Source organism: Aspergillus campestris (genome assembly GCF_002847485.1).
Source record: "Aspergillus campestris IBT 28561 chromosome Unknown P168scaffold_11, whole genome shotgun sequence".
In the NCBI taxonomy this organism is placed as follows: domain Eukaryota; kingdom Fungi; phylum Ascomycota; class Eurotiomycetes; order Eurotiales; family Aspergillaceae; genus Aspergillus; species Aspergillus campestris.
The window spans coordinates 452579-463237 of NW_020194346.1; the positions used below are offsets into that span (position 1 = coordinate 452579).

The 10659-nt window shown below is 50.2% G+C and overlaps 4 protein-coding genes across 4 annotated transcripts; 2 read left to right on the plus strand and 2 right to left on the minus strand.

Annotated features, from left to right (window-relative positions):
• Positions 1–904: 904 nt before the first annotated feature.
• Positions 905–3135, minus strand: P168DRAFT_273849 (uncharacterized protein). Its single transcript, XM_024835391.1, has 3 exons — positions 3029–3135; positions 2613–2966; positions 905–2539 (listed from the first exon to the last, which is right to left on the minus strand). Exons 2-3 carry the CDS (start codon positions 2875–2877, stop codon positions 1305–1307), a joined length of 1500 nt encoding a protein of 499 aa, XP_024690078.1. The 5' UTR covers positions 2878–2966; positions 3029–3135; the 3' UTR covers positions 905–1304.
• Positions 3136–3448: 313 nt separating this feature from the next.
• On the minus strand, positions 3449–6240 carry P168DRAFT_258027 (putative chromatin remodeling complex subunit (Arp8)). The gene is made up of 4 exons (XM_024834582.1): positions 5865–6240; positions 5727–5805; positions 5234–5642; positions 3449–5171 (listed from the first exon to the last, which is right to left on the minus strand). The coding sequence occupies exons 1-4, from the start codon at positions 5905–5907 to the stop codon at positions 3537–3539; spliced, it is 2166 nt and encodes a 721-aa protein (XP_024690079.1). The 5' UTR covers positions 5908–6240; the 3' UTR covers positions 3449–3536.
• Positions 6241–6531: 291 nt separating this feature from the next.
• On the plus strand, positions 6532–7681 carry P168DRAFT_49905 (ADP-ribosylation factor family protein). Its single transcript, XM_024841977.1, has 5 exons — positions 6532–6735; positions 6808–6846; positions 6927–7010; positions 7090–7413; positions 7478–7681. The coding sequence occupies exons 1-5, from the start codon at positions 6661–6663 to the stop codon at positions 7502–7504; spliced, it is 549 nt and encodes a 182-aa protein (XP_024690080.1). The 5' UTR covers positions 6532–6660; the 3' UTR covers positions 7505–7681.
• A 594-nt stretch (positions 7682–8275) lies between these two features.
• P168DRAFT_306643 (zinc-dependent alcohol dehydrogenase) lies at positions 8276–10180 on the plus strand. Its single transcript, XM_024839044.1, has 9 exons — positions 8276–8702; positions 8798–8849; positions 8910–8991; positions 9062–9083; positions 9135–9215; positions 9277–9370; positions 9423–9473; positions 9527–9783; positions 9834–10180. Exons 1-9 carry the CDS (start codon positions 8471–8473, stop codon positions 10016–10018), a joined length of 1056 nt encoding a protein of 351 aa, XP_024690081.1. The 5' UTR covers positions 8276–8470; the 3' UTR covers positions 10019–10180.
• The last annotated feature ends 479 nt before the right edge of the window (positions 10181–10659 follow it).

The window sequence follows — 10659 nt, forward strand, 5'->3', positions numbered from 1 at the left end:
GATGAGCGAGGGGGTGTGATAGAGCGATGTAATGATGCTAAGGCCACATGTTCTCGGGGAGGTTGCGGTGGAGATGGACTCCGACTCTCCGTGGAAGATGTAGCAGAAGAAGAGAGTCTAGGTCTTTTAGCCGGGCGAGAGAGATCATCCATAACTAGGTTTTCCAGCCACTGCTGTTGATTTCGTTGTAAAGTAGAAGTATGAGTGCCGATACAACGCTGATAACTAGATACGGATAGTCAACCAGCGCGTCGAGCCAGATATAAAGCACAATGGGTGGTATGTGTAATCATGTTATCGTACCCGGTATACTAGTGGTTTGCCTATTTATGTGAAAATTTAGGATTTGTGCTGCAAGTTGCACACAATGGCTTGGTTGTTGGAGATCGCCGCGTTCTCGGGAATGATGCGGATTGATTGACCTGTTCCTGAACGCTATTCCTCATCGGGTATAGGTACTTTATGGCAATACTGCCCAGTATCTAGGCACAATAGTCGTCTCGAACCAATTCTTCCTGCAACAAGGGTAGCAGACAAGGGATAGGACTTGGGAGACTCTAGATAGGAAGTAGAGGTGTGATCATTGATTCCTGCTGCTAATGCTGGGAAGAGAATGCACTGATCTCAAATGAGTATCAACAATAGCGCTGGATCCATTAGGCTCTCAGGATGAATGTCCAGAGAGTCGCCAATTGTGTTGAACAGATGAATGCAACCCTTCAGAAGACAGTTGGAAGGGATGGAAGACAAAGAAGAGAGAAGAAGGGGTATCATATGAATCATCAAGGCACCCACCAGGCCACCAAACCACCAGACCGGTAAGGCCTCAACCACCACGTCCATCTCTGCACTGGCCCATTTCTCCCTGGGAATAATGTGTGAATAGATCACGCCTCAAGACAACGTTCTATAATGACAAGGTATGCTATGTAGTTTTGTGCGATTGTCACAGGTACATACAAAATCATTGAGACTCAATCCAACGATCAGTTTTCCTCGCTATAAACTCCATTCCATGTATGCCACCCAACGCCAGTAACCAGTGAGTGATTTGTTCCGCTGCCTCATCGCCCACTGCCAATCAGTTTCAATATATGGTTTGTGCGTCGCTGATAGCCTGAACATCGCTGTAGATGCGGACGCAGAGTATGAACCCAAGCATTTCGGCAGAAAAAGGCAGATGCAAAGGGCTATCTATGGCACGTCGCAAACCGTGAGGACAGCCAATGTGTTCAAGTAAAAGTAATAAAAGGAGAAGAGTAAGCCTGAGAAGGCATTGACTCGAATATACAGGAGGGAATGCGCTACTCGTCACTCATCCGGTCCACTTCCTCAGCGCCAGTCTCGTGATCTCTGTCCTCATTCTCTCTAGGCGACTCCGCCTCCTGGACTGCCTCCTCCTCCGGCTCTTCAGGCGGCGGGGGCATCGTTTTGGCAAATTTCGGGTCAATGGCAGCTCTGTACAGACCGCGCTTATACACCTCGGCTTCGTCAGGGTCGCGCACCACGACTTGCAGCTGGTCGACTTGGTCTTCTTTTGTCTTGGGGAGCGTCGGTGCCAGACCTGCTTGGGCAATGGTACGTGCACGCTCGGGCTTCAAACGCGTCTTTCCGAGGATTGGATAGTAATAGGCGGCTTTCTGCTTCGTCGATACTTCGCTCGCCTGCCCTTCCTTCAATTCTGCGGGATCGAAAAGGGTAAGCGCAACGTCTTTCTGCCTGTTATCAGCCCCGAGAGTCTGTGCGCTGGTCGCATAAGTGCGGATGCGTGTGTAACGGTGGAACTTGGAATGATCGGGTCCTTCGTTGGTATATAGCTCTTCGTTGTTGCGGTCCGGATTGGGGAGGTGCATGCTCGCCAGGACATCCTTCGCCGATTCCCTCTTCTCAGGTAAGAACAGATCGTAATCCCACGGGATAGGGCCGGGATCGGGATAGAGTTTGGGATTTGTCTTATGCAAAGTGACCTTGGTCGCGTGTTCTTGGCAGACACGTTCCTCGGGTGCCGACGGGAGGAGGACCGCAGCATCCATTCGCTTGTCTCGCTTTCCAGAGAAATCCTGGACCGGTGCCTTGTCGAACTTGAACTGAACAAAACCGCCAGGGTCGGGAAACCCTTGCAGGTCGGGCAGGAGAGGGTAGAAGCCAACAGGCTTCAACTTGGGATTATCAGGGTGAACTGGAGTAGCCCATGCATCGTGCTCAATTTTCGTGGCGGTGTGGCCCTTGATCTTACTCGCCGTGTCGTCGCCCGTATGCTTGCTCTCCGGGTATGCGATATCGAATCCTTTCTGGATGTACTTCTTAACGTAGGCGGGATCGTCTTGCGATTTCGCTTTATCGTTCTGGCGCTGCTTAGGCCGAATCGGAGTGACCTTGGGGCCCTCCGGTGCACGACCACCGGCGGAGATGTACTGTGTGCGGCGCAAGAAGCTCACGTTCGCGTTCTTCGGAGCGGGGTTCTTCAGCTGCTCCAGCGTCATCAGAAGGGGAAGATCGGCGGGGTCGATAGGATCTGGGTTCTCGGCAGCCATGATCGCTGTAGTTTCACGGTAAATTAGCTGAACATCCGGCGCAAATCATACGGAGAGCTCGGGATTCCGGCAGCATACCACTCTCGTCGCCCAAATGAAGGCCCGGGATGCCAACCAAGTCAATTGGCATCCCGCCTTCCGCGTCGACGTCGATGTTCGGTTCTTCGCGCCGAGCCAAGTTCGAAGCAAAACCCGGTGTGAGGAGTCGTTCTAGCCCTTCGTGGGGAATATCCAAGAATTTCGGGGGCATATCAGGAGGAGGTAGGTCATTGCGATAGCGCAATGACGCTATGTACTCCTGATGAAAGCCCCCGGAGGAGCTGCTATCCTTGGATTTCGACATGTCTGACGCAAGACAATCCCCGACTGTGAGATATCGCGAGACAATGGGAGGCTCTGGAGACGGAGACGGAGACGGAGAGGGTATGGCCACTATTGGTAGGGCAGTTAGCGATCTATGATAGCTTTTGCGGTGAGATTTTTTTGCGACGTACGCGAAGAGGAGAGATATAGTGGTGGGATATCCGATGTTGACACAAGAGATCTAGCGCCTTCCTCACTAAGATCGAATGGACACAGCTCTGGAAGGCCAGAGAGAAAATGATTAGAGAGATCACTGAAGTTCCTGGAAGAGCACTCTGGGCGCGGATAAACTAACTTGGGGTGGATGGGGTTGTCATCTTGACCGCCTGTTGTTTACGACTAGTGCACTCACGTGACTAAGAGGTTGGAGAAGACAGGCAGATGAAGGCAGGTAAGAGAACATGGAATGGCTGGAGTACACTGCTAAATAACTCATTTCGCATGAATTCATTCACTGAGCACTCTGGAAATGAGAATTGATCATCTCACATTTAATAAGCGCTCAGGTCCCATCCTATTCATCTATTCATCTATTGTGAACATTTGCCTTTGCTAGAATGAAAGCTATAATATCAAGGACTAGCATTATTATCTTTATCATATGATTCAAACCAACCATGTAAACAATGAAGCACCGGATTAATAAGACCACATGCACTTGTATGCCATCAACCTATGCCCCAGTCTGTCATACTCTAACTGCCCAATCCAGCTATCGTTGGTTGAGTTCAGCTTCCCAAAAATGCTGGCACCCTTCCAGACGACCACCTGGGGGTCAAGATCTCTAGGAGGCGTGCCAATCATGATCTCCTTAGCGAACCCAGGCCGAAGAGCTTGTAGACGCTCCTCCAGGAATGCATGGAAGCCGTTGACCTGGCTTCCACCCCCCACGATCATGATTCCACCAAGGAAATCTCGCATCTTGCGCTCTTCATTTCGAGTGGCATGTGCAATAGACGTGAGAATCGCTTTGTCCAGGGGGTAAACAGGGACAATATCATCCCGTTCTTCCACAGTGGGTACACGACGCTGCGGTGCATTCTGAGCTTGACTGCCACCTGAAGTGCCACCACCCCCAGCCTGCGGCGTGCCGACGGTTTCGGGCCCAGGGGAGCCAGCTACAGAAGATCGTGGCGTAGTGGCCTCCAGCTCCTGCACGCGGCTGAGAGCGTTGACTGGCTGCGAACGGCTTGGTGTCGATTGAACGTCCAGTGTACTCGATTGCGAATCGCCATTCACTTGTGTACTAGCGGTGGGAGGGGCAACCAAAGAGAGAATCTCTGACTGCGCTGCAGACGTCGGGTCGTTCGGCTGACCATCGTATATGTCGACTGAAGGGGAGATCAAAGTTCTCCGGTCCTTGATTTTCAAAGAATTGTCAAATATGGAGGGCTGGAAAAAGCCCATGGGAGCTAGATGGACCTCGTCATACGCCTTGAAGGCGTATTTCCTCGTGTCCTGGCCAGCGACGCGGAGGTGGAAATCAAACACTTGTACTGAGACGCTGGCTTCATTCATAGTGCAGATCTTCTTCTTGAGCTCCTCCGCCAATAGATAATCGTATCTCCGCCACAGGTTGATATCGGCGTAAGGGAAATGATCATAAAGCATCATTTTGATGAACGTTTCTGTCACGTCTGAGCCCCCGTATTTCAGGTTTACGCGAGAGTTCTCGATGCACATTCCCTCTTCCACACAGCATATCGACGTCTTTTGCGCGCCAATGTCGACCACACACGCCGAGGTGAACCCAGCCCCAAAGGTGGCAGCGAGACTCTCCTGGATGAAACAGACGCGGGCGAACGCAAACTCCTTCATCAGCATCTCCAGCATCTGGCAGACATATGCTTTCTCATACAGGTCCGGGATGACAAAGACGCATGAGTACTGTGGCCATTCCTTCTTGCTAGTGAGGCCTAGCTGGCTCTGGATTGCATGTTCCAGGATCAGCGAGAAGTCCAGGAACATGAGTCGTTTGCTCTTATAATCTCTTTCGTTGCACCACCCATATCGTAACGGCCAATAAAGTTTATAGCGTGGTTTCGACTCGTCTGGGATTCTGAGCGCCGGTTGGCCTGCAATGTGTTCCGGCGGAGGATTCGAAAGTTCGGTCCAATCCACGCGCAATGGATCATTGTGTTCGGAGATAGGCTCTGGGACAGTTCTTCGGTTATAGTTAATGACCATTTCCTTTGAGTTTGGCAGGGTCCGGCGCTTGTTCTGTCGCATGTGCGTCTTCAATTCCGCACACATGGTCGTATATTGTGATGCAAACTGTAGAAAGAAGGATCATGGTTAGTCGTGGGATTCTAGGATGCCCGACGTTGATGACGAACCTCAGGACCGAATTGTTTCTCAGGCTCCATTTCAGAGCCATCGTCCATCTTCTGCCGCTTGGGATATGGTTCTTCGTGATCCTCGGCCTCGTTCGTAGTGGACTTGTGCGCAATCACCATCGGGACGGTTTTCGGTAAGGCATCGCTAGCCAGTCCGATCCGCAAGTTCTGGCTACCGACATGGATCACGATAACCTTGGACCCAGCCGTTTCTGCCGCAGCTTCTTCGGAATCTTCCATGTTGGTGTCGCCATCGCCATCCGCCTCTGGCTCGGGAATGCCCAAGTCATTTGCCTTGGCCATAGCCAGAGCACGGTCTCGATCCTTGGCCGTTTTGGCCATCTGATTCCGATTTTCTTCATTCTGAAATCTGAATGCCAGATACTGGTCGTCCCGTTTTAGATAATCCCTGTAGTCGAAGCAAAGAACCGATCGGTCAGCCAACGAACTCGCAAAATCGCAGATTCAAACCCGCGAGCGGACGGGGACGTACGTATAGTAGTTCTTCTGGTTGATCGCAGGGACTTGAGGCCAGTTTGACAATTCCATATTGTTATCCGTTCGTTCCAGGCCTGTTAAGCAGCGCAAAGTCAGCGCGAATACAATGGCACCCGTTTCTTGCGACTCTTACCTTCATCCCGAAGGAGAGCCTTTCCCGATTTCTTTCCGACCATGGTGCGTAGGTAATGCTGTATCAATTTGGATACCCTAACTGGGGGACTGTATAGCCTCCAGAAGAAACCCTCCAATCGAGGGAAAGTCGCGATTGATTATCGACGGAATGACAGACACAGGCCGGGTGGAGAAGGAGGAAAGTTGTCGGAGATGTCGTTCTATCTAAAGTCGGAGGGAGCGCCCGGAGACGCCGTGCCTTGCTGCGGGGAGATCAAGGAGGAGAATTAGGATGGTATTGAGCTCGTGCGATCCAGAAAAAGCACTTCAGCAGTCGCAGTCAATTCGGGCTGATCAATGAATTGCCGGTAGATATAGCAGCACCCCCAGAGACGTCGATAACCGCAAGAGTCCCTCCGGTCCATCCCCATCCCGAACGACAAAGCCCAAGCCCGCTTGGACCAGGTGGATCGGCACCACAGAAAGACCGCGGGCCAATGACTGTCACAAGACCGCCCTCGTATTTAGTCAGCTCCCTAGGTTGGACGTTGGTTAATTATTGATTGATCTGTCTTGTCGAGACCGGGATTCCTATTGATTACCCTCTGATCTTTCTTATTGACGACCCAAGCACTCTTGTGCTGATACCAGATAACTTACTCTCAGATTTATCAGCATACACCGAGACCTGCCACCCTGTTTCCTGTTTCTAAACGTCTCAGACTAGGCATCCCGCACTCCCTCCCGTCGTTCATCGCCAGGGCCGCCACTCACAGGACCAACCTACCTGCGTTTCTACCACCGCAAGACTAAACATGGGAGGCTCATTGTCGCGCCTGCTTTCCTTTTTCTGGACGAAAAAGGAGATTCGGATTCTGATCCTTGGTCTTGTATGTTTGTCACGGGAATATGCTGGGCTCCAGGAGGCTTGGGAACGTCATAGCTGATGGACTGTTATCCAGGATAATGCCGGGAAAACGACACTCCTTTATCGGTTGAAGGTATGTGGGACTCTTTGTGTTTTGTCTGATTTCTGGACATGCCAAGTGAGAGTGAAGGCTAATGACGCTGGGTGGGATAGATTGGCGAAGTTGTCACCACTATTCCGACTATTGGCTTCAACGTCGAGTCTGTCAGTTATCGGAACCTGAATTTCAATGTTTGGGTAAGTTCACCGTCATATCGGATGTACAATAGCCACGGTGGGCTATCGCGAGCAATAGTTAATGGTCCTTTTCGTTCAGGATCTCGGTGGCCAGACTTCCATCCGACCCTACTGGCGGTGCTACTACGCCAACACCGCTGCTGTCATATTCGTTATCGATTCTACAGACATTGAGCGACTGGGTACAGCTGCCGACGAGCTCGCGGCTATGCTGAACGAGGAGGAACTCCACGACGCGGCTTTGCTGGTATTCGCCAATAAACAAGACCAACCTGGTGCCAAGGGTGCTGGCGAGATCTCGGAGGCCTTGAAACTGGGCGAGCTGCGAGACAGAAACTGGAGTATTGTCGCATGCTCTGCCATCGATGGCAAGGGTCTAAACGAAGGCATGGATTGGTTGGTGGTACGTGTCATTTGTTTCCATCCGCTGTTCACTACCGTACTAACCTATCTCTTTTTAACCACAGCAAACTCTTCAATCAGAAAACGCATAAACGCTGGCGTCTTTGTGTCATGCTATAGAACCCCTTTTTTGATATACTGCGCAACTCACTTCCACCGAGGTCCTGGGCATGCATTCTTCCACCGCCTGAGATACCTCTTTTCTCTTCCTTTACAATTCGGACGCTGTCGCGCCAGACAGAGTCATGTCATTTATACTGTATACCTTTTGATTCCTGGGTTTTGAGACTAGCATAATTTTTTAATTGATTCGATGATGATGTCCAGCTTCTTGACTCGGTATGGCATGGGGGTCTAGGGAATGGTGGTTTTGGCAGAAACTTCTTGAGCCGAATATGTTGTGGTCACCTTTTGCATTGTTCGAGCGCATTCGGGGTTGAGTATCATGGTCTTCTTTTCTACCTACTTTTTCATCCGGGGAGCTGCTTCTTGTACGGGGTGCAGGGCTGTCATATCCTTTCTGACATCATTGCCATGGCTGGTTTGTAAATTGAAGAATGGCAGCCATGGCTTTCAATATACCGCCCAACCTACACAGATCAAATGAGAATAGATTTCTGATACCTAGTGATTCAACAGCTTTGAGATAAGCATTCTCCTTATCTGGTGAGATAGGACAGTATCATGGATGTGATATCTAGCGATATGCCGATAAGTACGGATTAGAGAGTACTTATCTTGTTAATTGGTTGTTATCGCCGAGTGCTAGTATAGCCTAGTACTATCTACTACTGGCAGGATCACCTAGGTAGTACTTATTTATCTACCTGGACAATCGTATCTTCCTGGGGTATCTTATCCATCTTCAAGACCATTGTTCGCATCGTACACATCTCACAGCCCTTATTTCGCGTTCTGTACTTGTCGACAAACAATCAGGTTGAAGTTTCACGCCGACCAAACCCGACGATATTCCCTTCCCTTTTACGAAAGAAACCCCAATCCCCCATCTCGGCACCCGGCATCATCTCCATCTAACCCCGCACTTCAACTACACCATGGCGATTCCCCAGACCCAGATTGCAGCGGTGCTCCCCTCCACCGGGGCGACTGCGGCAGCTCAATTGGAGATCAAAAAGGAACACCCTGTGCCATTGCCTGCAGAGGGGGAGATTCTGGTGAAACTGGAGTTCTCTGGGATATGCCATTCGGATGTGCATAGTGTTCGTGGGGAGACGCCCATGTTGACGGATGTGGCGGGGCATGAGGGGGTGGGGAAGGTGGTGAAAGGTACTGTTTTACTTGACGTCCTTGAGACATATTTATAATGATGATTATGGTCATGGTTCTACTTTTAATGCTGGACATGCTAATGTGATTTATAGTCGGGGCTGGAGTCAATGAGCAGGAGTGGATGGGGAAGAGAGTTGGAATCAGGTCACATTACCCACTCATCCATTGAAGAGGCTTAGGTGCCTTGGTGCTGACCAAAAGCAGATGGCTGTATAGCTCTTGCTTGAACTGTGAGATCTGCGCGGTTAACAACACGGCGTGTCCGTCGCAGAAGAATGCGGGTGCAGTATGTTTCCAATCCTATTCTAAATTTGCTGTTGGATGAACTTGCAATCAGAAGCTCTGACAGGACACAGAACGTACCAGGGACATTCCAACGTAAGGATTGACTTTTCTTGACTTACATGATTGGTATCTTACCTTTTCTAGAATACCTTGTCAGCCCAGCGATCCATGTAACGAAGATCCCCTCGGAGCTGGAGCCTGATGTGGCCGCGCCGCTGCTTTGTGGTATGTTACGAGTTGAATTCTTCTTTGAGATGACAGTATTCTGTACTAACTTTGTTGTCAGCTGGGATTGCGATGTATTCGTCAATTCTCAAAACCAAGACCCGCCCAGGAGACTGGATCGTGCTTCCCGGCGCTGGTGGAGGTCTAGGACATATGTATGTTGATGCCAGCTGTTTGTGTATAGGTCTCCTGCTAATATTGCAACAGGGGGGTTCAGATCGCCGTCAAAAAGGGACTGAAAGTGATCGCGATTGATAGGTTCGTCGCCTCATCTTCATATAGTTCCCATACCTAACCTGTCCATCTCGCAGTGGCGAAAAGAAAAAAGAATTGTGTCTTGCCCTCGGCGCCACAAGCTTTCTCGACTACAAGGTCGACGACGTTGAAGCTGGAGTAAAATCCTTGACTTCCGGATATGGTGCCCACGCCGTCATCTGTACAGCCAACAACGAAGCGGCTTATACGCAGAGCATGCGATTGCTTCGAAGCCTGGGAGTTCTTGTCTGCGTTGGAATTCCCAGTGCACCATTTAGACTACCAGCGACTCCATTTGATATGATTGTCAAAGGTAAGGAATCAATAAATTGAGTAGACTCAACTAGGCTGATGTTTGCATAGGTCTCACGATTGTGGGGAATTCGGCCGGTACTGCAAAGGAGATGGATGAGTTGATGGAAATGGCTGTTCGGGGAGAAGTGTCGGCACATATCGAGAGGTTCGATTTTGATTGTATCAGCGATGTGTTGCAACGCCTTGGACGGTCTGAGATTGATGGACGTGCTGTTGTGAAGATACCAGAGTAAGTGTCTCGAATTGCGACATGCTGTTGAATGTGTCGATTTGTCTTGGTCCACGGATGGTGGCCAAATAAACGGGCTGCATACGTTCATGTCGAGTCTGAAGGTAAGGCTTGCTGTTTCCAGCTACCTGCAATGGAAGAACATCCTTTAGTATATAAAGATTTCTGGCCTCTTGAATCTGGGTGACGACTGCAAGGTCTATTTTGTATCTACAAGTAGAGACTTGTAGTGAATCGCAGGGCGTAGGCGATTACGCAGACGGAAAGCAGACGCAGATGAGCCCACGTGCCGTTGGAATTACGATTTGATTTACTTACTATAATTATCATGAGCATTCAACAACACTGCCCCTGAGCTGGTCCAATATTCTAACAGACCGCAGACAGTCGCGTAGCCAAAGTGTGCAAGCAACGGGGCTGTTGATTGGCCGACCCACACATACAACGGAATGCATATCAGTCCGGCCCCAACTCCCACTTTCTCCACGCAGATCGAACTCGAGATCCACTGCTTGTCCACACATGTTGGTATTACATGCTCTTACTTGCTGGCTGGGCTAGCTTTTTAGGTTGTCCTAGCGGATTGAGTCTCCGTCGCAATAACCTCCAACATTGCTAATTGAATACTGAAGATGATCGCTTCAG

What these genes read in the sequence shown, in the direction of transcription:
- P168DRAFT_258027 (XM_024834582.1), bottom strand. Translation starts at nt 5,907, where the DNA reads ATGGTCGGAAAGAAATCGGGAAAGGCTCTCCTTCGGGATGAAG. An exon ending in GGCTCTCCTTCGGGATGAAG is followed by an intron (nt 5,806 to 5,864) that starts GTAAGAGTCGCA and finishes GCTGCTTAACAG; the next exon opens with GCCTGGAACGAACGGATAAC. An exon ending in AGAAACAATTCGGTCCTGAG is followed by an intron (nt 5,172 to 5,233) that starts GTTCGTCATCAA and finishes TTCTTTCTACAG; the next exon opens with TTTGCATCACAATATACGAC.
- P168DRAFT_273849 (XM_024835391.1), bottom strand. Translation starts at nt 2,877, where the DNA reads ATGTCGAAATCCAAGGATAGCAGCTCCTCCGGGGGCTTTCATCAGGAG. An exon ending in TCATTTGGGCGACGAGAGTG is followed by an intron (nt 2,540 to 2,612) that starts GTATGCTGCCGG and finishes GTGAAACTACAG; the next exon opens with CGATCATGGCTGCCGAGAAC.
- P168DRAFT_306643 (XM_024839044.1), top strand. Translation starts at nt 8,471, where the DNA reads ATGGCGATTCCCCAGACCCAGATTGCAGCGGTGCTCCCCTCCACCGGG. An exon ending in CGCAGAAGAATGCGGGTGCA is followed by an intron (nt 8,992 to 9,061) that starts GTATGTTTCCAA and finishes GACAGGACACAG; the next exon opens with AACGTACCAGGGACATTCCA. An exon ending in GGCCGCGCCGCTGCTTTGTG is followed by an intron (nt 9,216 to 9,276) that starts GTATGTTACGAG and finishes CTTTGTTGTCAG; the next exon opens with CTGGGATTGCGATGTATTCG.
- P168DRAFT_49905 (XM_024841977.1), top strand. Translation starts at nt 6,661, where the DNA reads ATGGGAGGCTCATTGTCGCGCCTGCTTTCCTTTTTCTGGACGAAAAAG. An exon ending in GGATTCTGATCCTTGGTCTT is followed by an intron (nt 6,736 to 6,807) that starts GTATGTTTGTCA and finishes ACTGTTATCCAG; the next exon opens with GATAATGCCGGGAAAACGAC. An exon ending in ACCTGAATTTCAATGTTTGG is followed by an intron (nt 7,011 to 7,089) that starts GTAAGTTCACCG and finishes CTTTTCGTTCAG; the next exon opens with GATCTCGGTGGCCAGACTTC.